Source organism: Nomascus leucogenys, chromosome 20 (genome assembly GCF_006542625.1).
Source record: "Nomascus leucogenys isolate Asia chromosome 20, Asia_NLE_v1, whole genome shotgun sequence".
In the NCBI taxonomy this organism is placed as follows: domain Eukaryota; kingdom Metazoa; phylum Chordata; class Mammalia; order Primates; family Hylobatidae; genus Nomascus; species Nomascus leucogenys.
The window spans coordinates 64,715,114-64,740,562 of record NC_044400.1 but is presented as its reverse complement, the minus strand read 5'-3'; the positions used below and the strand labels follow the sequence as shown (position 1 = coordinate 64,740,562).

Here is a 25,449-nt window from a genome sequence, read left to right as displayed (position 1 = left end):
AGTGTTGTGAATATTAAATGAATAATAGGTGTAAAGCATTTAAAAATGTCTGAGAATAGAAGCACCTTCCTACTAATTATATCAGAGAAATAAAATGGACAGTTTCAAAACTCTCTGCTTTAAAAACCATCCTCTTATTCCTTCTTTTGCACAAGTTGTTCTTTGTTGTATGTTCTGCATCTGCTATCTTTTTTCCTCTTATTCCCTTCCTCTCTCTCTTAGTCCTCCTTTCTCCCCATCACCCTTTCTTTCTCTTTCGTCTTTGTTTCCCAGGATATGGCCTGGGTATGGAAAGAAACCCCTCTCTTTCTTTCTTACTCCAACACAGCTCTCAGCCATTTCTTTGATTTTCCATATTGTGTTGAATGCTCTCTGCACTTCGGCCATTTTCCTTCTGCCCATCAAGGTGGTGTGCTTGGGAGAGCAGGCAGCCTGCATTGAGAAGCACTGTCTGCTGCTGTGGGAACTGAGGCCTTTCTGCTGACAGAGCAGGTGGCAGGGATGCTGGAGTTGCAGGTGCTCACCCCCAAGACCTCCATTCATGAGGGCCCACCCAGGGTAGCCCACCAAATTTAAAACCAGAAGTTGCCTTTCAGCTTTTATATCTGTGCCCAACTCTCTTTTACATATAGTTCAGAAATTATGATATCATGAAAATGTGACTTCAATTCCCTCAAAATATCTGCTAGCTGCATAATCAAGGGTGGTTTGTGCATTTTGTGGAAAGATTAGCTTAAGATTGCCTTTCAAAAATTATAATATGACTTTTTACATTCAGAACATTATGATACATCTGGATATGGGTTTTGAACCTATTATCCTTCTTTGTAATTCAGAAACTGTATATGATGGATTTAAATTTTCTGAATTTAAGATGTATCTTAAAATAGCTTAATGCTTACCGGGATTGTTTAAAGTATTTATTGATAATGACAGCAATATAATTCACAAATACTATGTTTAACTGTGAAAAAGGGTTTTCTATTTTATCTTAAATTGTACTTTGATAGATATAATTGGTGTGTAACATTTTACCTAAATTGTAATGCATCTCCCAAAACCTTATTTGTTGGTATGTATTTCCACATTAAAATGGTAATATGTAACATTCATTGAATGTTATTAATATGTGTAAGCCCCTGTGCTTAATATCTCTCATAATTTTCCCAGCAACCTATGAAATGTGTTCTAAATGTTAGTCTTAATTTATAGATTAGGAAATTGAAGCTTAGAGAAGTTTAAAAGAGAAAGAAAAACCAGCTCAAGGTCATAACACTAATAAATGACATCTGGGATGAAACTCTTATATAATTAAAGCAAAGGCCCAGCCCTCAGGTTATCCCCAAAGTAGAGGGAGCAAGCAGAAATATGCAGTATTGCACACAGGCCTGGCAGGTCTAGCATCTATCAGGCACTTATTCTATGCTCAGCACTTCACCAAGCATTGCACAAGCTCTAGTCGAACATGAGGTAGGCAGTTTTATTATGCCCGTTTTACAGATAAAGAGGTGGAGGTACAGAGAGGTTGAATGGCTTACCCAAAATGCCAGTAAGTGGCAGAGCCAGATGTGGACTCAGGCACTCTGGTTTGAGTGACATGGATCTTAAACCCACACTGTACTCTCCTCTTTATTCACAGGAAGGCATACGATCTTAAGTCACACTGAATTAACACTGAAATGTACTAATTTCCACCCTTCATAACTGTGCTTCCCCTTTACTTCTTTAGAAATAGCTTCCCTGTAGGGAATTCTAAAGGATAGAAAGTATTGATGGTGAACACTTCTCTCAAGGCTTCAATCCTCTCCCCAGTCTTCGCTGAGTTTCATGCTGCATAACCTGTGTGATACCTGATTATTCTATGCAAGACTCTACTATGTATAACTAGTTTTTCTCTTGAACGAATACAAATATCTCTCTTTTATGTGAAACTCATTTTTTTTCTAACACATACTCAGTTATTAGAATCTTCAAACACGTGAAAATAATTCTTTTCCCTGATTTATATTATTTACCTGGATATAGGAACAAAAAGAGTTTCATTAAGCAAATATACTTTTAATCAAATTAGGAGTTTAATCTGTAATGACATTTACAAGTTGGTGTACTCATTTACCGTCCACATTTATGTTTCTTTGCTTTTCTAAAGTTAAAATCTGGCAAATGCTCATTTATCATTACTCAGTAGTTTCCAAAGTACTCCATGGAAGTACAGATTTATGATATTTCTCGGTCAGACTCTAAGAGAGGTTAAACCATGGAGGAAAATAAAATTACCAGTAATTAAATTTACAGGCAGGTTTGCCATCTAAAGCAAATTTATTGCTTCACAGTGAAACACAGTTTAGACACTTTCACATAAAGTGAATCCATTTTTACATGATATAGGTATTATACATTGCTGTTTCAATTTATATAATTAAAATTATATCATTGCACTCTAAGGTTAATGGGATACTCAACTGGAAACCATACGTCGTGGGCAATAAAATAGCAGCATTGCAGTATTGGCTCTTTTGTTAAAAGCTAATGCAGTATTTCAACTCCATTACATTCTACCTTTTAAAAATCTTTAGAACAAATAAAAAGCAAAGACATGCCAATTTAAAAAAAAATGCTCTTTTTCTCTGTCTCTCTCTCTATTCCCCACTCCACTTCTTGTCTCTCATATGTACATATACAAACACATACATGTTTAGGATATATACATTATATATTATGGAAAACGTACATTCAGCTCTGTTATTAGCATGGATACACATATGTGGTGATAGACATGACAGGAAAATACATGAATTCCCATTTTGAAAACAGTTTTTTCTCAAATTCAAAACAAATTAAAAGGTGTCCCTATAGTCTCTTCAAATTCTAGCATGATCAAAAGAATGTATCATGCATTGCAGAGCTGTTGTGGGTATACGGAGGTAGAATTAAGGGAAGAACAATATAATCTAATGTCTAGAGGTGAACCAGAACAGACAAGACTTCTAAGAGAAGTGTGGTGTCTAAAAAGGGTTGAGACATCCAAAGTAGTAGGCATTCTTTGATAGCCATGCTCTAATAAGTGGACTCTTATTACACTAAGAAATATTAGACCAAATACAAAAGTGCTACAAAGGAACCAAAGAGAATAGTAAATATGCTAGTCCCCAGCAGAGATAGTTATTGATTTTAAAATTGCCTTACAGAGGCTGCTGCATTCATCAGCCAAGAAATAGATAAACAAAAATGTGTTATATTTATACAATGGAATATTATTGAGCGATAACAATAAATGGAGTAGAGATACATGCTACAACCTGGGGGTTAGAAAAGGGAGAACTGCTAATGAGTACACAGCTTTTTGGGGGGTAATGAAAATGTCCTAAGATTATGGTGATGGTTGCACAACTCCATAAATACTCTAAAAAACTATTGAATTGTACAGTTTACACAGGTAAACGTTTTGGTACGTTAATTATATCTCAATAAAGCTGTTAAAGTCATTTGCAATAATTTTCTGTCAGCCATTTTCTTGTGAAGATTTGATGTTTTTCAGTTTTATTTATGAAGTCTTTATTTCTAGGCATTTTTTCAACTGAAGTTGAACATATTTTTTATCATGATCAAGGATCATATTTTAGTTGAAGTCTGTAAATTCTAGAAGGAAGTCATAGTTATTGGCTATATTTATAGACCACTTTTACAAAGTCAGAATTGAGTATATATACATCGACATGAAAAACCTGGGTTCAGGGGACAGAAAACAACAAGGCTTGCTGTTCTCAAACAGATGTCGTGCTCTAGTTGTTCTTGCACAAAGATTCCTATATCCTTTGTTATAATAGGTCTTGTGAAAGAAGGGTTCTCTTAATGTTTTGCTCTTATTGAGATTAACTGAAAACTTCTTAGTCCTCTAGTCAGTGTTTTAGAATCCCAACACACCCTCTTTTTTTTTTCCTTCTAATTGTTAAATGCAGCAAACACTATTTTCTTGGCCCTCATCCCCAGCAATCTCACCCATGAGCTTTGTCTCTTCTTTCCATTGCGGTCTCCTTTTTAGAAGTAATTGTCCATTTCTTCTTACCAGATCATCCCCATCACTGTCCCTAAGAGCCAGCTTAACGCCTTCCTCTTTCAAAAGCATTTCCTGATTTGCATGCCACCTCACTCTTGTTAAATCCCATTATTTTATTTACACATGCATTCCATGCATGTCATCACGGGTTAATGTCTGCTCTTTACTCACATATGCATGGCTGATCTTCCTCAGTATATTGCAGTCAGTTTGATGAGAAAAATAGGATCACATTTTTTATGTGTCTTCATAAATGAGTAATGCAATTCCTGACACAAAGTCATGGAGTCAGGTGTTCAGGAAATGATTATTTCCTGGTTAGTATCCATGCTATCTTGACTAAATATGAAACTCACACATATCCCTGGACACAGTATTGGGAGAATTAAAGGATTTTAAAGTCCATCAGTCGAGACTGAGACTGAGACTATAGTTTAGGCTGAATAAAGGCTTTCAAAGACTGTTTACCACTTAAAATTCACAGTACTTGTATTAACTTATATTAACACAACTTTGACATCACCTTTATCTTACCTGATTTCATTAAAAGTATTTGGATGATGAAAAAAAAAACATCTCTAACTTATCTTAGGGAACCAAAGAGCAAGTCATCGTTGTTTTAATTTGCCAGAGTATTAGATGACGTTTTCATGTAATATTCCCTAAGAAAGACATCAAGTACCTGGTAAATAGGTAATTTTCTTGAGAATTGTAATGTCCATAAGTATAATACCAGTTTTCTAATCATTGATGGGCATTTTAATTTCATGTTTTATTGACCACAACCAGGCATAGCATTAGGATACAATGATGAATTTTGCACTGTTCTAGGGAAATTTCAGCTCTTGTGGGATATGTCAACAAGGCAGCTAATGATTACAATCCAGTATGCTATCAGTCGAGTATAATAATCTACCAGGGTGCAAGGAAGGAAGACTACTCCAGTATTAACACGTTTCAAAGAAAATTGCTAGAAAAAAGAATGTTCAAGCCCCGCCCCAAAGGATGAGTAGGAGGATTAACCAATTAAAAGACATCATGTGAATATTCTAAGCAGAGAGAGAAGCATGTGCAAAGCCTTGGCAAGAAAAAATGTATAGATATTAAAGATATTGTATATATAAACTTAAACGCTATTGCAAGGTCTTTTTTGATGATCATCTGCCATCCCCAACACTTCAAGCAGTAACAGAGTGCATTTCCTCCTTTGTTATTTCAAGACTTTCTATATTTTCTTACTGATTTTTATTTTAATCAGTGCAGTGGCATAATGATCACTTTACCTATCTACTTTTCCCTTCTGGATCTGAACTTGAGAGCAGGGACTATGCTATTTTTAACTTTTCATTTCTAAGTGTGTTCAGCACATACTGCCTTCATAAATAATTCTTGAAGTGAGCTAAATTGAATGAATGGAAGTGCAGAAAGTAAGACGGGCCAGTGCCGTTTTGTGCTCTGATGAAGCACTTCATAGCTTCACAAGGAATAGATCAGAGCATTTGATCTTCATGGGAACCATGACACAACAGTGCTTGGTATTATTTTTCCTAGTTAGAGAAAATGAAACATGAGTCAAAGAATCTCAGTAACTTGACTAAGATCACTTGGTCACCAGTTTTAATTTTTGTGGAGTGGAACCAAGGATTTCTATTCAAACTTATCTGTTCCAGACCTGTCCTAGTACACAGTATGCAAAAAAAAAAAAAAGAAGAAGTTTTAGAGTGACCTCTCTAAAAGAACGGCTTTGATGGTCGCACAACAGTGTGAATGTACTTAACACCAGCAAACTGTACACTTCTAAATGGGTGAAATGGTAAATTTCATGTTATAAAATAGTGGACTTTCTTATCCAGCTCTCTCCTTTGTCCAGAGAGTGTATACACTCTTCTTGGCTTTAATGGGGCTTCCTAGTTTTTATTTTCTGTTGGCATTTACAACTTCCAACTAGATGCAAATAAACAAATGTCATGTTTGTAAACCAAAGAAAAGCTAGAAGGTACCATTTATCAGAGGAGTTCCAATGGGTTACTAACATGGGGTTCAAAGACCATGGGCATAACAGTTACCAGGCAGACTTGTTAAAAATATAGATTCCTGGACCTCTTCCCTAGCGATTCTGCCTAATATTTCTGGAGTGGCGCTCAGAAGTCTGTTTTTTAAAACAATGTCCCTAGATATTTTTTATGGGTGATCTTCAAATAACATTTTGAAACCACAGCTCCAGGGTGATTGAACTGTAATACCAGAGAGCCAGACCTCTATAGAAGCTGCCTCTTACCTCCTGTAAGAAGCAGGATAGCAGTGCTTCAGAATAGGAGGTTTGAGAAACAACAGAGCAAGTTCAAATCCCAGCTCCACTGCTTACTAGCTGTATGACCACAGGTAAATAATGTAACCTCTCCAAACCCTAGTTCCTCATCTCCAAAATAAAAATAAGAGCATACATCCTGACTTGGTTATAGAAACAATAAAATGTGTTCCCTGGCAGTTAGTAGTTGCTCAATAAATGTTAGCTTTGAGTATTAACTTATTGTATCAGTTGTGAAGTGCATACTTTTTCACACTTCCATCTGTGGAATTTTACAGTTATTATCAGTAAGTTATAGACACTTTTTATTAACAGCAAGAAGTGCTGGGATCAAGACATATTAGAGATTATATGAAAGAGATTATTATTACTGTGTTCAACAAAACTGTTGCTGAGAACTAGAAGTTCCTGCGGGTTTCCAGTGGGAGAAAAAAAAAAAAAAATTTTGATGTAGAAACAGCCCCAATAATCCCTAAAAAGAACTCATTCATACATCCAACAAAGAATGCCCAAAGTACTTATTCCATATCGAATTTTATTAAGATTTGCAAGACGAAAGACATATGTAGAAGAGACGCATATAAATCAAGAAGCAGCAGTCAAGGTGGTGATAAAAACATACCCTGAAAGAAACAGAATTATCTTAAAGCAATGATCACATCAGATATTAGGCTATCAATAAATGCTATTGAATACATGAATGAGAAAATAGGAGTGAGGGTGAGAAAAGACCACAGTGGACTTTCTCACTCACTTGCAAATATTAAAATCTTGAGTAAACTAAGCATAAGTTTCTTGGGGATAATAACCTGCAAATCTGAAATATATTGATGTATATCACCCGAAAGGAGATTTATGTATGCAGCGTGTAGTTCAGTTCCCACCATAATACAAAGACTTTAATCTGTGTTTCTGTCTCTGATCTATTCATTGAGCTGTAGTCTCTTATCTCCAACATTTTATAAAACATTGCCATTCTCTCCTGTGTTGCCTTGATACCATTATGTTTAAAAGTCCTCTCAGAAGTCCAGTTTTCTTTTCTGATTTCCCCTGGTTATGTCTATAATGCCAGATTTTGTTACTTATCAGGCCTCAAACCACAGACTTCTACTTAACAGGAGTGTCCCTTGCCTTACATCCTGCAAATTGCCATGTTTTGTAATTTTTTTTTTTTTTTTTTGAGATGGGAATGTTGTTCTATCACCCAGGCTGGGGTGCAGTGGCACAATTTCAGCTCACTGCAACCTCCGCCTCCCAGTTTCAAGCGATTCTCCTGCCTCAGCCTCCAGAGTAGCTGAGATTACAAGTGCTTGCCACCATGACCGGCTAATTTTTGTAGTTTTAGTCGAGATGAGTTTTCACCATGTTGGCCAGGCTGGTCTCGAACTCCTGACCTCAGGTGATCCACCCACCTCGGCCTCCCAAAGTGCTGAGATTACAGGCATGAGCCACTGCGCCTGGCCATAAATATTTTTTTCTTTTTCTTTCCCTGCCTCCCTTGCACAAACATTTGGCGATGGTGTACCACATGCCAGTAATCCTGCAGAAATAAGATGAGTTGACATCCCTGCCTTCATTTATCATATTGTCTAACAGGAGAGAAAGTTATTTAGGAAAGGAATTCAATTAAAACTATTTTTTTCAAATTTATTTATTTTAAAAATTAACATAAATTTGTAGATATTCATTGCAAACATGATGTTTTGAAGCATATATACATTGTGGAATGTTTAAATCAGCTGATTAACAAAGCAGTTCCTCACGTAGTCATCATTTCTGTACTGAGAACCTAATCCACTCTCTTAGCTTTTGTCAAGAATATGATATATTGTCATTAACTATAGTCACCCTGCTGTGCAATAGATCTCTGGAACTTATTCCTCCTATGCAGTTGTAAATAGATATTATTTGACCAATGTCTCCCCAACCCGCTTCACCTTAACTGCCCCAGCCACTGGTAGGCACCATTTTACCCTCTGCTTCCATGAGATCAACTTTTTTAGAACCTGGAGGACATCATGTTAAGTGCAATAAGCCGGGTACAGAAAGGCAAATTCCACATGATCTCACTTGTATGTGGAACCTAAAAATGTCAACTTAAATTACAGAACTATACTAAATAACAGCACAAGTCACCTTAAGAGTTCAAAAGAGGGAACAAGGGACTCCCCAATAATGAAAATAATTATGCAATAATTTTATTATCTAATAATGTAAGTACTAATTTATATTGTTAATACAAACCTTATTTGGAACTAGGTAAAACAATTCTAAGATATATTTAATATGAGTTCATCTTACAGATAAGCAAATGGAGAGAGAGGCTTAGTACTTTGCACAGCATCACATAGTTGATAGGTTATGGAGATTTTAGCGCTAGGCTCAGCTGAGGAGTTGGTCTGCGTCTTGAACAATGTTTAACTCTCCATCTCATGGTGATAGGAAGTAGGTGCTTGAGGCAAAAAGAGAATGGGCAAAAGCTGAACGATATGGAACCATATAAAAGGTGAATTAAGAGCATGAAATTCATGAGTGAAGGAATGAGGTAGAAATAGAATCACAGCAGGTATCAAGGAAGATCCTGAAGTAAGAGAATGGGAGTTTGCAGGTAACCCTAAGGAGGACAATGTGGCTGAAATAGAGAGAGTGAAAGAAAGGGTAAAAATAGATAAAGTCAAAAAGGGTGTGCTGACTAGATTTTGGGGGGAATTTGTAAACCTTTATGACACTTTGAGCTTTCCTTTGTAATGAGGCAAGATATCTGTAGTTTTCATCAGAAATATGATAAGAAGTGGCTCTAGGAAGGCAAGGGCATAAGCAGAGGTGGTTGGGAGACTATTAGGTAACTCAGACAAGATGAGATGGTAAGTGCGATCAGGTGACTAGAGGTGCAGGTAGGTCAGATTCTGGATATATTTTGAAAACAGCTGAGCGGATTTGCTAGTGATTTGGACATAGATTGTAGAAGATTGTAATATGTCAGTGAGAACTCCAGATTTTTTGGTCTGAATGTTGGTATGGATGGTGTGTCCTTAACTGAGATGAGAAGACTTCAGGAAGATGTGTTTTGATATAAACTCAAATTTGGAAATACAATTCTGGTACTAGTGTGGGAGATGCCTTGGAAGGAATCATAAGTCAAAGCAGGGAGATCAGTTTGGAGTCTCAGTCATCGATGAAGAGTGTTGATGAGGTTTCTACCAGTGACCATGGCAATGGAGAATGGAGAAAGGGACTTGACCGGGGACAGTACTGGGATGGTTTTGGGAATGAATTGGATATAGTAGAAGGGGGAGGGTCTAAAATGGTAATCTACATGGTTTCATGACTGGCCAGTAAGACACTTCTCAGACTTGGCTCTGGGAGGCCTGTATCTTTCCAACTGGTCAAATACCAGGAATTAACACCTTTCCTATTTGAAAATGCTTACATTCACCCTTCTTCATATCTTTTCTTTGGGATGAGCTTCAGAATGGGGAAGTCTTTCCAGCTCCCCTCATTTCTCTGTGATCTTAAAATCTGAATAAACCAGATTTTCAAGTTTAAGGTGCTAAATATTTTTAATTTCTTTGGAAAATTCCGTAGTGTCATGCCTGAGCATTTGCAGTATCCTCTTAACAAAACTAACCTAGTTTTCTTGTCTTCAGTCCTGACTCCCCAATATCCTGTGCATTGTTAGCATGCTCCTCTTTTCCAAACACTTTTTCCATTGTTATTTGCTTACTCAGCAAACTTGAATGGCTGTAAGGTCTCCCTGAGATGACCCCATGTTAACTTCCACTGAAGATTTTACATTTGCACCAGCTGCTAACTCCTAACTGTATTACGTAGTGTTATCTGAAAACATTGCCTACTGCACTGGAGACCCACTGACTCTCTGACACACTGTCTGATAACAGCTCTCTGCCCATTTTCCCTGCCTGCTCTGAAACTCAATTTCCAGATTAATCTTCCTAAAAACCAACCCCAATCAAGCCATTTCCTTCCTCTGAAACACATTTTTACACTCTATTACCTAGTGATGTAATTATAAACTCCTCCATCCCACTGACTCAGTAGTTCTGACTCATTTTGCTCATTCCACACAGGTCACAGAACAGTACACTCCCATCAGAAATGCTTCACATCGACTGCAATGATCTTTGGGGAATTTAGCAGGTATACTCAGGAGCACATAAAAGAGTCTCCAAGTAGAATAATTATAACATGTGTGAAACCATCACCTCTGTAGTCCCTACTATGTGCCAAGTCGTTTTTGAACATTTTAAAAGTATGAACTCATTGAATTCACCTAACAATCCTATGAAATATAAACTATTATTGTTTCATTTTATAGATGAAGAAACTAAAGCACAGTGATGGTAAGCACTGTGACCCAAGGTCACATGACTAATAAATGGTAGAGCTAGAATTTAATCTCAGATAATCTGGCCCTGAAGTCAGTGTTCTCACTTGTTCTGACAAGCTGCCTCCCTCCTTCAATTCCTGCCACTCACCACCTCCCACCTCTTTCCCCAGCATTGAAGGCTGAGAATTACCAAGCTTAATCAGTTTTAAACAAGTTTCACATAAGATCTCATTTTATTTGGAAGGTGGCCTGGGTCAACCAAGCCACCAATGACTGTTCCTTCTTTGATCTGTCTCCTTGATTATCTTTCTCAGATACCACTCATAATTTACTTACCAGAAACTATCTTCATTGACCTCAAACTGTGATATATATATGTGTGTGTGTATATATCCATATGTATCTAGATAGACAGATAGATAGATAGATAGATAGATCTCACATCTCTCCAACTAGATTTAAAAAATTTTCAAGGCCAGGTGCGGTGGCTCACGCCTGTAATCCTAGCACTTTGGGAGGCCGAGGTGGGTGGATCACGAGGTCAGGAGATCAAGACCATCCTGGTTAAGAAGATGAAACCCCGTCTGTACTAAAAATACAAAAAAAATTAGCTGGGCGTTGTGGCGGGTGCCTGTAGTCCCAGCTACTCGGGAGGCTGAGGCAGGAGAATGGCGTGAATCCGGGAGGTGGAGCTTGCAGTGAGCCAAGATGACATCGCTGCACTCCAGCCTGGGAGACAGGGCAAGACTCTGTCTCAAAAAAAAAAAAAAAAAAAAATTTCAAAACCATAATTGTAATTAGCACTCCAAATTGCTCTTTGGATTTGCCAACTTCATTAATGGTCCTCTCATCTAACTTCAAAGTGACCCTTGTGACCTCTCTGTCCCTTACCTAATCCATCTTTACATGCAATCCGCTTCTAAGTTTTGGTTCTTCATGCATCCCTAATATCACTCTTGGTCTTCTCTATTTTTTTCTGTTTATAGTGTGGACATGCCTCATGCACTGTCCTAGAGTAAGGAAGCAATGAATTGATGGTTGATGGTTGCTTTAGGTTCTCACTGTCTTTTCCCCTGCTGTCATATAAGTCTTTATCTAGTCTTCCAAATTCAATATAACTAAATTTGAACCTTTGACCCCATGTATCTGTCCTAAATTCCATTGCCAGTTTAGTTAATCTAAGGGAGAACCCATGTTCTCCTCCTGACTGTCACCTTCCTCTCCACATCTTTGTCTGCTGAAATAAGGATGCATTCCCCAGTTGGCATGAAAAAAATCTGCAACTCAATTTCCAGATTAATCTTCCAAAAAATCAACTCCAATCAAGCTATTTTCTTCCTCTGAAACACACTGTTACACTCTATTACCTGGTGATATAATTACAGACTCCTCCCTCGGCAGCTCCATCCCACTGACTCAGTAGTTCTGACTCATTTTGCTCATTCCACACAGTTCACAGAACAATACACTGCTGTCAGTAATGTCTCACTCAGCGCACCATTGATTTGTCCTTTCCACCCCTTCTCCTGTTATTCCACTTCATATGTTGTACCCTCTTAGGAAACCAGACCGCAAACTACTGGCATAAAAAGTGCAATGTGTTTCCACCTCCATGCCCTGGTTTTTGCTGTTCCTCCCCTGTCCATCTGCTTTTATATGTTGACACATTCACATGATCTTTTTTTTCTTATTCCAAGTGCTTTCTTGCTTTTTTGACTGTCAGTAATTTTTTTTTTGAATTCACTTTATTAGTCCTTCTGTTTGGCTATTCGCCTCATCTTCTTTACTCGGTTTGAAAATTCTTTAAGACAGGAAATTGGCCTTACCCAACTCAGTAGCCCTTGCAACATAGAGTCGATGTTAAATAACAGTATGTTGGATTGAGATAACTGCTAACCTTCAGTTGACTATATATAGAAAATATAGATCATTGTTCAAACATAGTTTAATGCATCATTTTGCAAATGACAAGTCAGAGGCTAGGATGAGTTAGGGAAAAGCCTTCTAAATTTCAGACTATAGGAAGGACATATTGAGATTAAGTAGCTCCTGGAATCATCTTTAGAAATCCCTAAATCGTGGCTAAATATTTACCTATGTTTTCCACATATTTATTTTAACAGTTTGTCTCATTGTTTAGCACGAACACCTAACATCTCTGAAACTCAGTTTCCTTTCCTGTAAAACCAAGAAACAGTATCTATTTTACAAGGTGGTTATGAGGAATAGAGGAAATAAGAGTTTAAGTAAGGTAATAATTTCTGCTTAGAAAGCAACTATTGCATGTAGTAGGTACTAAAAATGTGTTAGTTTCTTCCTCCTGTCGTGGATGCACATGGCCCGTTTAACTGAAGGAGTCTGGGATCCATAATTAATCCTTGGCATCAGAGCTGAGACCCCATAGCGTGGCTTGTGGAGCCATCTACTCAGGGGACAACCACACATAAACCATTAGCCTTAAGAGAATAAGGAGGCTCTGAGCAAGAAACTCTCATACTTTTGCAAAACAAAAAAATTTCTATTAGCAGGATTTAGCTATTTGATGCCCTAGGACTCTGTCAAGGTAATTTGAAGGACTAACATCAAATTTAAAAGGAATGGCATTTTGACTGTGCGTTTCACAGTTTTTTCTACCAACCACCTAAAATCATCTCCCTGACTTTCCGCCCAGCTCACTCTACTTCCGTGACTCTAAGACAAAACAGTGTCTAGGGACTGAGCAGAACCGAGGCTATAGGTGGGGAATGATGTAGCCCCAGCTGTTGGGAAGGGGAAGGCTGCAGAGCCTAGGAGCAGGCAAAGTCTGGAGCAAACACCTCTGCCATTTTTATTCATCTACACACTCTAAGGCATTTTTTTTGTCTTTGAAGTGGAAAATTATAAGCGATTAGAAAACATGGAATTGGCGAAGACATAACAGTAGAAACACTACCAAATGGTTTTCAGGAGGCATTGTAAACAGATACAAATTTTCTTGAATGCAAAACTTTCCTCCTAATTTCTTATTACTTTCTAATTTTTGTGTCTCCTATATCTCTTTGCTTTCTCTTTGTTCTGTAGCCTTCTCTGAACACTGTTTCTGTCATCAAGGCTTTTAAATATATATTGTTAGATATTCTTAACTTGATGTAATTAAGCAAAGGAAGGAAGTCAGTCTAAATCAATGGCAAACTGGAGAAATAAGCAATTTTTAAGGAAATGAAGGATTAATACTCTTAGGGATATACTGAAACTATTGAAAGCAGTAACATACTACATCACTAAGGAAGTGGATGGCTGCTTTAACTCCTACATAAGCACATTTTGTAAATTTATTGTTTGAAATAATTTGTTGTGCTACAGACCTTTACTCTTTAAATAGACTAGTATTTATTTTTTTTTTTACGAATTGCTTAGCAAAAAAACATTGAGGATATTGAGATACAAATGCAAATCTTTGTTGCTTAAAACTTGGTGCTAATAAGGTCAAGACTACACACTAAATCTCCATATCTGCCGGTTCTCTCTCTCTATTGTGCGGCCACAAATGTATGAACAAGAAACTCAGATCATAAGCAGCTGTGGGGGAGAGGATGTGGATGAATCTGTCCAATATGCCTCCTCATATTGGAAAATGGCTGTTTTCATCTGTTATGCACCTGTGGTTAGTAGCTTCGTATTTCTTTGTGAGCATCAGTTATCCTAAAATTTTAAAGATAATTTTAATACCATCATTGTTGCTTTAATAATTTATTTTGTTTGATATTTCAACTCTACTATGTGGTAATGTTACTTAAAACTAGATGAGAATTTTCTGCTCTCATTGATATTTCTTGCACGTATATTTATATTCTACTCGTTAAGGCTAATAATACTATGTGAGCTCATAGAATTGGCGTTGGAATTCTCTGAAGGAAAAATAATGATCCATTTCATGAGATGAGCGATTTTTACAAACTGCTCTTTCCAGCTCGGAGCGCTTTGTTCAGTGATTAAAATGTATTTCTCAATTAAATTAAAATGCAAATATAGACAGTCTATGTTTATGATAATAATAGAATTATTTAAAGAAGGTTTTGTATCAACCTGCTATTAATATTTGATGCATAAACTATTCGTTTTATTGTTGGGCCGGTTCTGCCATGTTCCATTTTCAAGATTACTAGAAGTGCTATGAAAACTTAATCATACTGTCCAGGTTTTATCAGTTTTTACCCACTCTACTCTGGGAAATTAAGTAGGCTGCTTTCTTATATACTTTATAAGTTATGCCGGGGTGTTGGAGAAATATAAACTACTAAAACCTCAGAATCCCCTGAAACTGAATTATGAACAATTTACTATTCTTTAAAGAAATGTTTTTGTTACACAGATACGGACTGACTCTTAAATTTACGAGTACCATATTTTATAGTTTCTCATGAAATTAAAGATCTAGAAGCATACTTCAAGAAGCCATTATTCCAGCTTTTTAATTTATATTAGAAATATAAAATATTTATATTAGAAACTGCATATAATGCTATGGATTTAATTATGATCCTTTTAGGGTTTTCTTTTTCTTTCTGGTGTCCTATAACTTCTCAAACATTTGGATTCAAATAATCTTTAAATAATATTTTCTAACGTGATCCTTTTTGTTGTTGTTGTTTTTAGTGATCTCAGTGAAAACCAAATTCAGGCAATCCCAAGGAAAGCTTTCCGTGGGGCAGTTGACATAAAAAATTTGTAAGTATATATTTTTAAATTTATAGTGTTTTAAGTTATTATCTATTTTCAAAGTCAAGTTTATATTAAATAAAGTGTCAGAAAGAAATGGTGAAAGCCCTGTGTATGTTTATGCTTGCATAGGAGACCTTGTAACAGTAAGTTGTCAATTGTTTTCACAAGTTGTTTGACGAGATGCTCATTTAGAAGATGTCTGGAAACAAGTCATCATTAAATTCATTCTTTAATCCTTGTGATTAATCTTTTGAAGCCTATGAAGTGATTTGATTCACAGATATTTGTGTTTTTTTCCCCACTTTTTCTGTCAGCTAATTTCAGTAACTATGTTTTCAGTTGCTTTTGGTGTTTATTAGAAATAAAACTGTTAGTTTTATTGTTGGGCCAGTTCTGCCATGTTCCATTTTCAAGGTTACTAGAAGTGCTATGAGAATATGGACTATTATTTTCTGGAAATAGTAGATAATATTTTCTTCTTAGAGATACCTGTAGCCTAGAGCTACAGCTTTTTCCAGAGTTTTAAGATCACCCTTTTCATTAAATACCAAAAGCATGAGAATGACAAAATTATGTCTTTCCCTTTGTGTGAATGTATTTCTTACATTTTCCCTCATATCTTCATGAAAGAATGTATTTATAGCATCCTTTAAAAAAATAAAAATGCATTTCTGTATTTTCCTTTGATAAATCTTTAGTCTGGTGTTTCGATTATAAGCATTTTTTAAAGTGCCTATATTTCTAAGGATACATATCAGATTTAAGATCTCAATGACAATCATAATATCAATATCTCTCTAAATTTTAAAATACTATATTAGCTTCCAAAAATGATGGATTTTGATAGACTATGAATCCTAGGACATAAATGGTTTTCTTAGCTTTTACATTAGTTTGGAATATAGGGGAGAAAAGCCCCTCTGGGCTGAGATTAACTGTCAGGAATTTAATATTTCTTAGCTAGTAATAAACAAGGCAGGCACGAATTAACTTATATTCAGAATTCTCCATGGTTGGATCCAATGCCTTTTTTTTCAGTAGCAAAAGTAAGACAGATGTCTTCCCTTGTCAAAGAAGACAACTGTTTATAAAGCCGCAGATTTTGGCCTCTATGTCTTCTCCTTAATGTAAATGATTTTTTTAAACTTGTACTTTCTAAATGTACAAGTAAAGACAGAAAACTACAAACTTCTAAGGTATAAATGTATAAAACCATTAAAACCATGGCTGTAAGGTTTTTATGGGTGCTCAATTTAATACGATTTTATTTGCTTTCTTTTTACCTTTGCTAGTTAGGGCTTCAAGAAGTCTTCAGGTAGACTCAATGATACACGGTGTTCAAATCTACCTGGACAGAACAGGGTTCAAGAATTCCTATGTAGCACTTACTTAAGTTGCCTTCACTTAGCTGTAAAAGTACAGCAATAGCTACAGTTGACCATCCCTTAGTAATGCTATTTGCAATCTTACAGTAGTATTATCTCTAATTCCTTAAAACAGGTGGCTTTTAATCTTCTTAGTAAAGATATTCGGGGAATCCAAGTAAACAAGTGGCTCTCCTCCCACATTTAAGGATACGCATGGAAATAGGGACCAGTCATGACAGGATTCTTCTTTATATATTTTGTATTTATCCTTAAAACGTGATTTTAAAAGTTTAGAGATAACAGAAGCTAGTCAGTGTTCATCTAATGGGATGTTGATCTAGCAAAGTTTTCAAATCTTTTCTCCCCCACAGGCATAATTTTTTCTCAGAATTTCAAGATTTTTTATTATCATTTATGCAGTTAGATGAGTTTTTTTTAATTATTAATGCAGTTAGATGAATTTGAGACTGGAGTCTCAGAACGTTTTGTTACTTTTTGGACTTGCAGATATGAGCAAATTAGTCAGCTTCATTAAGCCTTAGTTTTTACTTGTTTTTTTTTTTGTTTGTTTGTTTGTTTTTTTTGAGATGGTATCTCGCTGTGTGACCCAGGCTGGAGGCAGTGGTACAATCTCAGCTCACTGCAACCTCCGCCTCCCGAGTTCAAGGGATTCTTCTGCCTCAGCCTCCTGAGGAGCTGGGATTATAGGCACCCGCCACCATGCCTGGCCAATTTTTTGTATTTAGTAGAGATGGGATTTCATCATGTTGGTCAGGCTGGTCTCGAACTCCTGACCTCAGGTGATCCACCCTCCTCAGCCTCCCAAAGTGCTGGGATTACAGGTGTGAGCCACTGTGCCTGGCCAGTTTTTACTTTTATAAAGTAAACAATAGTTATTTGGGTTTGATATGGTTATTAGGGAAAGAAGATATATGAAAGACCTTTCAAAACAGTAGAATACTATGAAAATACAGTATTCCATTTGCAAGTATTTGACTAATCAAATGCTAACAGTTAACCCTGAAAAATGCATCATAAGGGGAGACAGGGAAGTGTAACATGAGATGATTAGCAATATTGACTAGAAATGACTATTCTATTATGGGTCATTTTGACATGAAGTTACAAAATGGAAAAAGAAAATATACTAGAAAGTACTAAATGAATATACACAAGACCTTGATTTGTGAACAAGGCATTAAGGGCTGTAGGTGCTGAGGAAACAGAAAAGTATCCCTTGAAGTTATCGGGGAATGGTTAGAGTGGAAGAGTAAAACCACAGTGCAGTGGAGTCTGTGTGTGTGTGTGTGTGGTGTGTGTGTGTGTGTGTGTGTAATGTAAGGGATGGAATGTGCCCAACCCCAGTTTGTTTTTTTTTTTGTTTTGTTTCGTTTATTGAGACAGAGTCTCGCTCTGTCACCCAGGCTGGAGTGCAGTGGCACAGTCTTGGCTCACTGCAACCTCTGCCTCCCAGGTTCAAGCGATTCTCCCACCTCAGCCTCCTGAGTAGCTGGGATTACGGGTGCCCACCACCACACCTGGCTAATTTTTGTATTTTTACTAGAGATGGGGTTTCACCATGTTGGCCAGGCTGGTGTTGAACTCCTGACCTCAAATGATCAACCCGCGTTGGCCTGGCAAAGTGCTGGGATTACGCGTCTGGCTGTCCCTGTTTTTTAAAGGCACAGCAGTATGTATCCTGAATAGCAGCAGTGGTAAGAATTATAGGGATCTGAATATGGGGGGAGCTGAGTATTGTGGCATCTACATTATTTCAACTTTGGAAGCTTATGTTTCTACAGAAGAAAAGGGGCTTCAGAAACTATGTGGATGATGAATGATGTTGATCAAAAGAACAATTTATTCCCACTATTCTCATTGCCTTCCATGTAACAATGTGAAAGACAATGAGGGAAATATTAAAATATCACAATGAATGTATAAGTTTATTTTATGAATTAGGATAACAGCTGCAATATTATAAAAATTTTACATTAAAAGGCATTTTCTAGGATTAAAAAATAGTTCAAACTACATCGTTCAGAAAAGTTCCAATCTCATGGGGTTTGTATGAAGTTTAGTTTTATCATGAAAACTTAAGAAGGCTATCTGGTAAAATATATTATAACTGAGGGTAAATTTAATTCCTATTATTGTGAAACTGGTGAACATAAGTCATCATCATGGCTCAATACATTTCCGTTAATACTAGCATTATTAATATTATTAGTATTTGGTGCAAGAAGAAGGTACATTACTTCATCCCATGTATCATGCTAGTATGTCCATTTACAAGTTGAAAAACCCTGCATGATGCCATTGTGGCTACTGTTCAGAGTTATTCAGAGAGTAAAAGAGAAAAAAAAGAAGCTGCTCAGGCCATATTTTATATAGCACTGTGTAAAAGCCCAGTCTGATACACTGTAACAGGTTTATGGGATTTACCACATTCAGGCCTTAGAGCAAATTCCATGTTCACAAGATTTTCACTAAAAGCATTTGCTTTAATCTTGTGGATTGGCTAAATATGCTCAAGGCGGTATCCCAACAATATGAAATTGATGCTGTGGAAATTTTGCAGATTAGCAGATCTCATTCCCCTTCCTCCAGGCAAGCCACACTAAAACTATTCTAAACAGATGGACAGTTATCTTGCTCTTAAACATCTCCAGGGAGGACTTCCCATAACGTTTTTCTTCTCTCTATTCATTTCTTAACTGGATTAAATTTTTTTACATTTTATTTTGCTACCTTATTTTCCCCAGCCACAATTTAAACTACTTTTTCCCCTGACATTTTCCACAGTGAGATATGCTGTGAGAATAACAAGATCATATGAAAATATCAACTAAATTATACTGTTTATAATGGTCACTGGTGGCACATTTCCATAGGATTTACATTTGTGTTTTTAAACTCCCAAACCAAATATGAACTAAAGTATTGATAGCATATCATTATCAACTGATGCTTTACCAAAATATAACCAATATTTAGGAAAAATTGCTTTAGAAATGTGTATATATATATATATATATATATATTTAAAAGCCTTACCACTGATGCAGTAAAGCCTTTGCTGTCTTCTAAACAAATATTGAACGGGGTCATGTTACATTGTGCCACTGATTTGTTTTCAAGTATCTATTAGGCATTTCCATTAATTGATAATTTAGAAAAATGTTAAAATTAAATCTCACTTTACTGCCAAGAATTGTGAGCTTATTCTTAAAGAACTTATGGTACTTAGTAAGTACCAGAATACTTCAAAAGTCTTTTGTTTTTATGATAAAACATTCTTAGTTATAGTTGTCCTAGGATTAAAGAAAAAAGGTACAAATATATAAACTTTAAAATTACCTACATCACTAGTTTTTAGTCACATCACAAAAACAAAATCTAATTTACTTTACCGTTAGTTTTTTAGTGAGTTCAATATGATTACTTAAATTAAATTCAAAAAGGACATATTTTAAATGTACTATGTGAAATAAACCACACCTGCTTTCTGCTGCTTTAATTTTGCAATACATCCACAAAGTGCATCCTCTATTCCAATCAAACTTTACTATTCTTTCTTCATAAATAAATATATATCTTTCCAATTTGCTTGCATTATCTCAATTCCATTAACCCTATGTCTGTTATGAGTCTTATAATCCTTTCCCAGGAACAAAATGCTTCTTGGTAAAAAATATGTTGGGGAAAATATTTGCATTTATTCTTTTTTGTACATGCATTACTTTTTAGACAAGGTTTTAAGTCACAAGATGATTCAGCATGGTTCTCTTTAGGTAAGCAAAAATATCACTTGGAAAATAAATATATATATTCCTATGACATTTTAGGAAAGAAGTCACCCAATTTGGAATACATTATTTATTAGCATAAAATGATTTGGCAAACAGGATAGAGAGAGTTCATCTATGTGTTGTTACAGAGCTATTTACATTAGTTAGAAATTTTGTTTTTCTGCTGGAACTGTGTCATTTTCAAGTTTTGTATCGATGGCTCCATTAGAACCCATAGAAGGGAAACTCACAGTGCTATCCCAGATACACAGAGGTGCTTACATATTTCATCATATTTTTAATTTTTTTCTCATTTTAAATATCTGTTTTCTAGTTTTCACTGTCATCTACATAATTCCTGATGATAAGAGAGCAAGGGTTGCTCACTTGATATAGAATCATTATGTAATAAACAGAGAAAAGAGGGTATGTAAATTTTACCAGACAAATGCAAGACCTCATTAGGTTTGTCATATAAGTTAAGTCATAATTGCAAAATGTCTTCTTTAATCTGTCAGTTTTTCCATTTAGTTCATTGGATTTTATTTCAAATCCATTGGTATCAGATTGAAGCTGTACATTCCATGCCCCTAGCTCCTTCCTAGAGTATTTTCAGTAAACCTGAAGCTGAAGAGACTGCAAATGGTAGGTTGGTTTCTCATTTATAGCGATTGCTATCCTTACTCTTAAATTACAGAGGTCTTCAGTGTGGTATAGAACCTTCTGAAGAAACCTGTAGGGAGGGCTTTTTACTTAGATAGAGAAGGTAAGGTCTTTTATTGCCTTTCTCAAATGAAACTTACCTTAATTTCTTATGTACCTAAATAAAAAGGGGTGTCTCAGGCATTCATATATATAAAAAATTAGTAGCTCAGCAGATGTCCCCATCAGTACTATGGGAACTGTCCATGGTCCTGTATTTTGCCTGGTTGCACTCCCTCTGAAAGCACAATGAATTGTGATAATCCCCAACAACTGTGATAGAGTTTGCTACCAATAACCTCTCCATCTTTGCATTTTGTTTTGTCTTCAGAGTGCTTTCAGCAATTTTTCTTCAATAATGCATTTTGTCATGTAAAAATGTAATCTAACAATATTTCTTCATAAATGCTTTCTAGAACAAAACAAAATAACACAAAACACAAGACAGTCTGATTCAGTAATTGGGAATCCAATTCACATACTTACAAAATATGAATTGGCATAATCATGCCATGGCTGCTATATCATCTTATGAGACAGAATGGACCTTTGATTTTTTGCATCTTTAACACTGAACAGTACACTTTGTCACCTCTGAACTCTTATAATAGCCTGCTAATTGAATTTTGACCTCCAGTTTATATTCTCATTAGATAATTTTAACAAGGTTGCCAGATTTTTTTCATAAAACATCGTTTATTATCTATTACTATAAGGTTTAAAAGTATTCAGTTTATTTAAAAAGTTGTTTTAAAGTACCTGTGTTATAGACACTATGGCAAAGCCCTGGGAATAGAGCAGAATGTTGCCAGTTCTGTAGTATCTATAATATACTAGATACAGAAACTCCAGAACTAGGCAGAATGTTGCCTAGTTCTACAGTATCTATAGGAATTACAGACTCTTTCCTGAAAGAGCACAGATGATTATTAAATGCTGTAACATCCAGTCTCTTTAGGCATTCTGACTAGTCCTAACATTCTGACTTTGATCCAGGCTCCTAGCTCCTTCTTCCCTTCAATCTGTACAGAAGCTCTTTGCTCAAGCCAGAATGGCCTCTCTATTGCAGATGTTCACTGTGAACATTGTAGTGCCTCTGCTCACAACTATTCTTTGATGGATCCATTATCTCCATAGGAAATACCCACTTTATTTTCTGTCTAATTAGATTCTATCCATTTTTTAAGGATCTGAGGTTTTTGGTTTATTTTTTTTTTCCATTCTTTCATGACTACATCAGCCTAGAATAATCTCTGTCTTTTCTGACATTCTATAGTACTTTTCATCTGCTGGTCTCTTCCATAGTAATCATTGATTTAGCTAAAACCCCCATTTGGAGAACAAAAAGTTCCTGAGTCTTTTTCCTGAGTCACTATGTATTATTGAGAGGGAGTTATGGCAATACATACATCTACATTCCAATGAAAACTTCACAGACTATTTGCTACATACCATGTATAACTTATTGAACTTCTGTGAGCCTCATAGTCTCAAAATCCGGATAATGCTAATGTCTCCTTCCCAAGTTATCATGAGGAATAATGAGATGACGTATCTACAGACCCTGCCATATGCTATGAATTCATTAAACGTTAGCAATTATTATTATCATTTTCAGTTTCTACCACTTTACAGTTCCCAGGACTTAATGTCAATTTAGTTGTCCTTCCCTCAGTTGATGTTAAAGCAGGTTCCCTCCCCATCTCTACTACTGCTATCTGTTGCTTCTTCCCCCCAAATTGACAAACATATAACTTTATACCATAGGCTATTCCTATAAAAACTGAGATTCTTTATTGCTGTGAGAAAAGCAAATTGTTGCCTGAAAGATTGTAAAAGGATTAAATTCTCACATAATGTAAATTACTTTGGGGTCCTCAGAATGGTCCACACCTTAATTGCTTTCTTTACCAGTTTTGAAGTTAATACTGATGTGCTTTTATGCAGAGGTAAAGGATATAGTTGCTGAAACTTATGTCAAGGATGTACATATATATGGATCAATTTTTATTCTTATACTTTATATCATAATTTATATCTGGGGATACTCTTTAAAAGCCATGATTGGCATAAATATTGGTATATGTAGACATTTGTATTGACTTGAAGTTTATGCATATATGGAAAGAAGGAGAAGAGAACACGCTCATATGTGTACATCTTTTTTATTCTTTTTCTCTCATGTGGTTTATATGTTTTATTTGGTTTCTTTACACTAGTTATTCCCTCATATTGATTTTAGCCATTTCGATGTGTCTTAAGTCAACTAAATTTTTGGAGTTTTCTATCTTACAATAATAATAATATGAACATGAAGTAAACTATTTCTAGCACCTTAAATGAAACAAAACAATACAAAATTGGAGCATAGTTATAATAATTTTGTTGAGACATTAAGAGATCCAGATTGACTTAGAAATTATTAAAGATTGTTATGTTCTATATTGTTAAGCACATTTTATGTGTCTTCTAATTCTTACTAAAAAAACCTATCAGTTATAAGAACTTATAACTTGGATGCTGCAGTAAAACGTGAATTTGCTATGGGTAGGAACACACTAATTGAAATTACTGCAGTTTTATGTAGTTATTAACCTAAGTGTTGCATATGTAATTCAAACTCAGTATGATACCCATATTTTAAAAGAATAAAACAGGAAATTCTTTAAGAAAACCTAAATGATGGACTAGCATCTCTGTTTCAGGATGCCAAGTAAGCAAATGTTTAACCTTTTTGTCATTTAATATACCTATTTTTAAAACTTATATTTAGCAATATTGTATATTGTCCCCCATACCTAGAATAAATCAAAATTTGAAACTAGGCTAAATTATTTTTGGTATTAAAGAGAATCATGAGCTTCAGAACTTTTTGCGCGTGAGGCATAGAGTGGTATCTCTTAATATATGGAGTCCATCGACACACTGCAATATGTGAGACTAAATTTACCAGCGCTGGTAAAAATCAAAATGAACTATCTAGAGTTATTCTAGGGCATCAGAAGATATACTCCCTACCATAAAAAAAACAATGTTAATACCAAGAGATCATATTTTTTTTTTCAAAGATATGGAGTTTTGCTCTTGTTGCCCAGGTGGGAGTGCAATGTCATGAGTTGCGATTTTGGCTCACTGCAACCTCCACCTCCTGGGTTCAAGCAATTCTCCTGCCTCCTCCCATGTAGCTGGGATTACAGGTGCCCACTGCCACGCCTGGCTAATTTTTGTATTTTTAGTAGAAATGGGGTTTCACCATGTTGGCCAGGCTTGTCTCGAACTCCTGACCTCGGGTGATCCGCCTGCCTCGGCCTCCCAAGGTGCTGCGATTACAGGCATGAGCCACCACGCCCGGCTGAGATCATGAATGTTATTCTTAACCCCATCATTTCCATGAGATTAAAGCAGTTCTTCAAAACACAAATTTACTTGGACAGCAAAGGATCACACAGAGAGGCAATTTGGAATTTGAACAGAAGCCAAAGGGAAGATTGGAGTCAGCACATAAGGGAGAAGACACAAAAGTATGTGCTAAGTTAGGTCAGCTGAAGGTCTGAAATAAACCACTTATGTTACTTCTGCCCTTAACATCCAACTCTCTTTAATGATCTGCAAATTTACACTATGTCTTAGTGAATAGTTGGAGCATAATTTTTTTTTTTTTGAAGAAGTGAAAAAGTCTCCTCTGGTGGTTTTCCTAATTCAGAATAATTTCGTAGCACAATTGGAAATCACATCTAAAGAAGGCCAGCCTGTCACTAAAGGTATGGCAGAGAACAGATCCTTTCCTGTTTACAGAAGCCAGAAGTACCCAGGGCTTGAAAGGTAGTGGAGAAGGGAGTGAGCAGGGTGAAACAAAAAGAGTGCAGCTAAGTAGTCCAGAAACCCTGAAATAAATTACATTGTTGCATAGTTTTGACACTGTTTATCTTGAACCATATACAGACAAATGGAGGTCTGTTGGGAGAGATTTTCTCATGAGCAGTGATACGAGCACAACACTTTGTGTAAACCTTTCTTTGAATATCAAAAAAATTGACACATTAATGAACGAATTATTCACTTGTTTAACTTGGATTGTCCCTTCATATGAATAACTTCATGAAATACCTTCATGTTCAGGAAATATGTGGACTCAGATATAACAGTATTCAGAGAACTTTTAAGGAAAACCTCAG

General features: G+C 36.0%; 1 protein-coding gene across 1 annotated transcript in view; it reads left to right on the top strand.

Moving 5' to 3' along the window:
- The window catches only part of SLIT2 (slit guidance ligand 2), a 374,620-nt gene that overhangs the window by 204,490 nt on the left and 144,681 nt on the right, over positions 1-25,449 (top strand). The window contains exon 5 of the mRNA XM_030801111.1: positions 15,349-15,420. Within this exon, the coding sequence (XP_030656971.1) occupies positions 15,349-15,420 (72 nt within the window). The remainder of the gene's footprint in view (positions 1-15,348; positions 15,421-25,449) is intronic.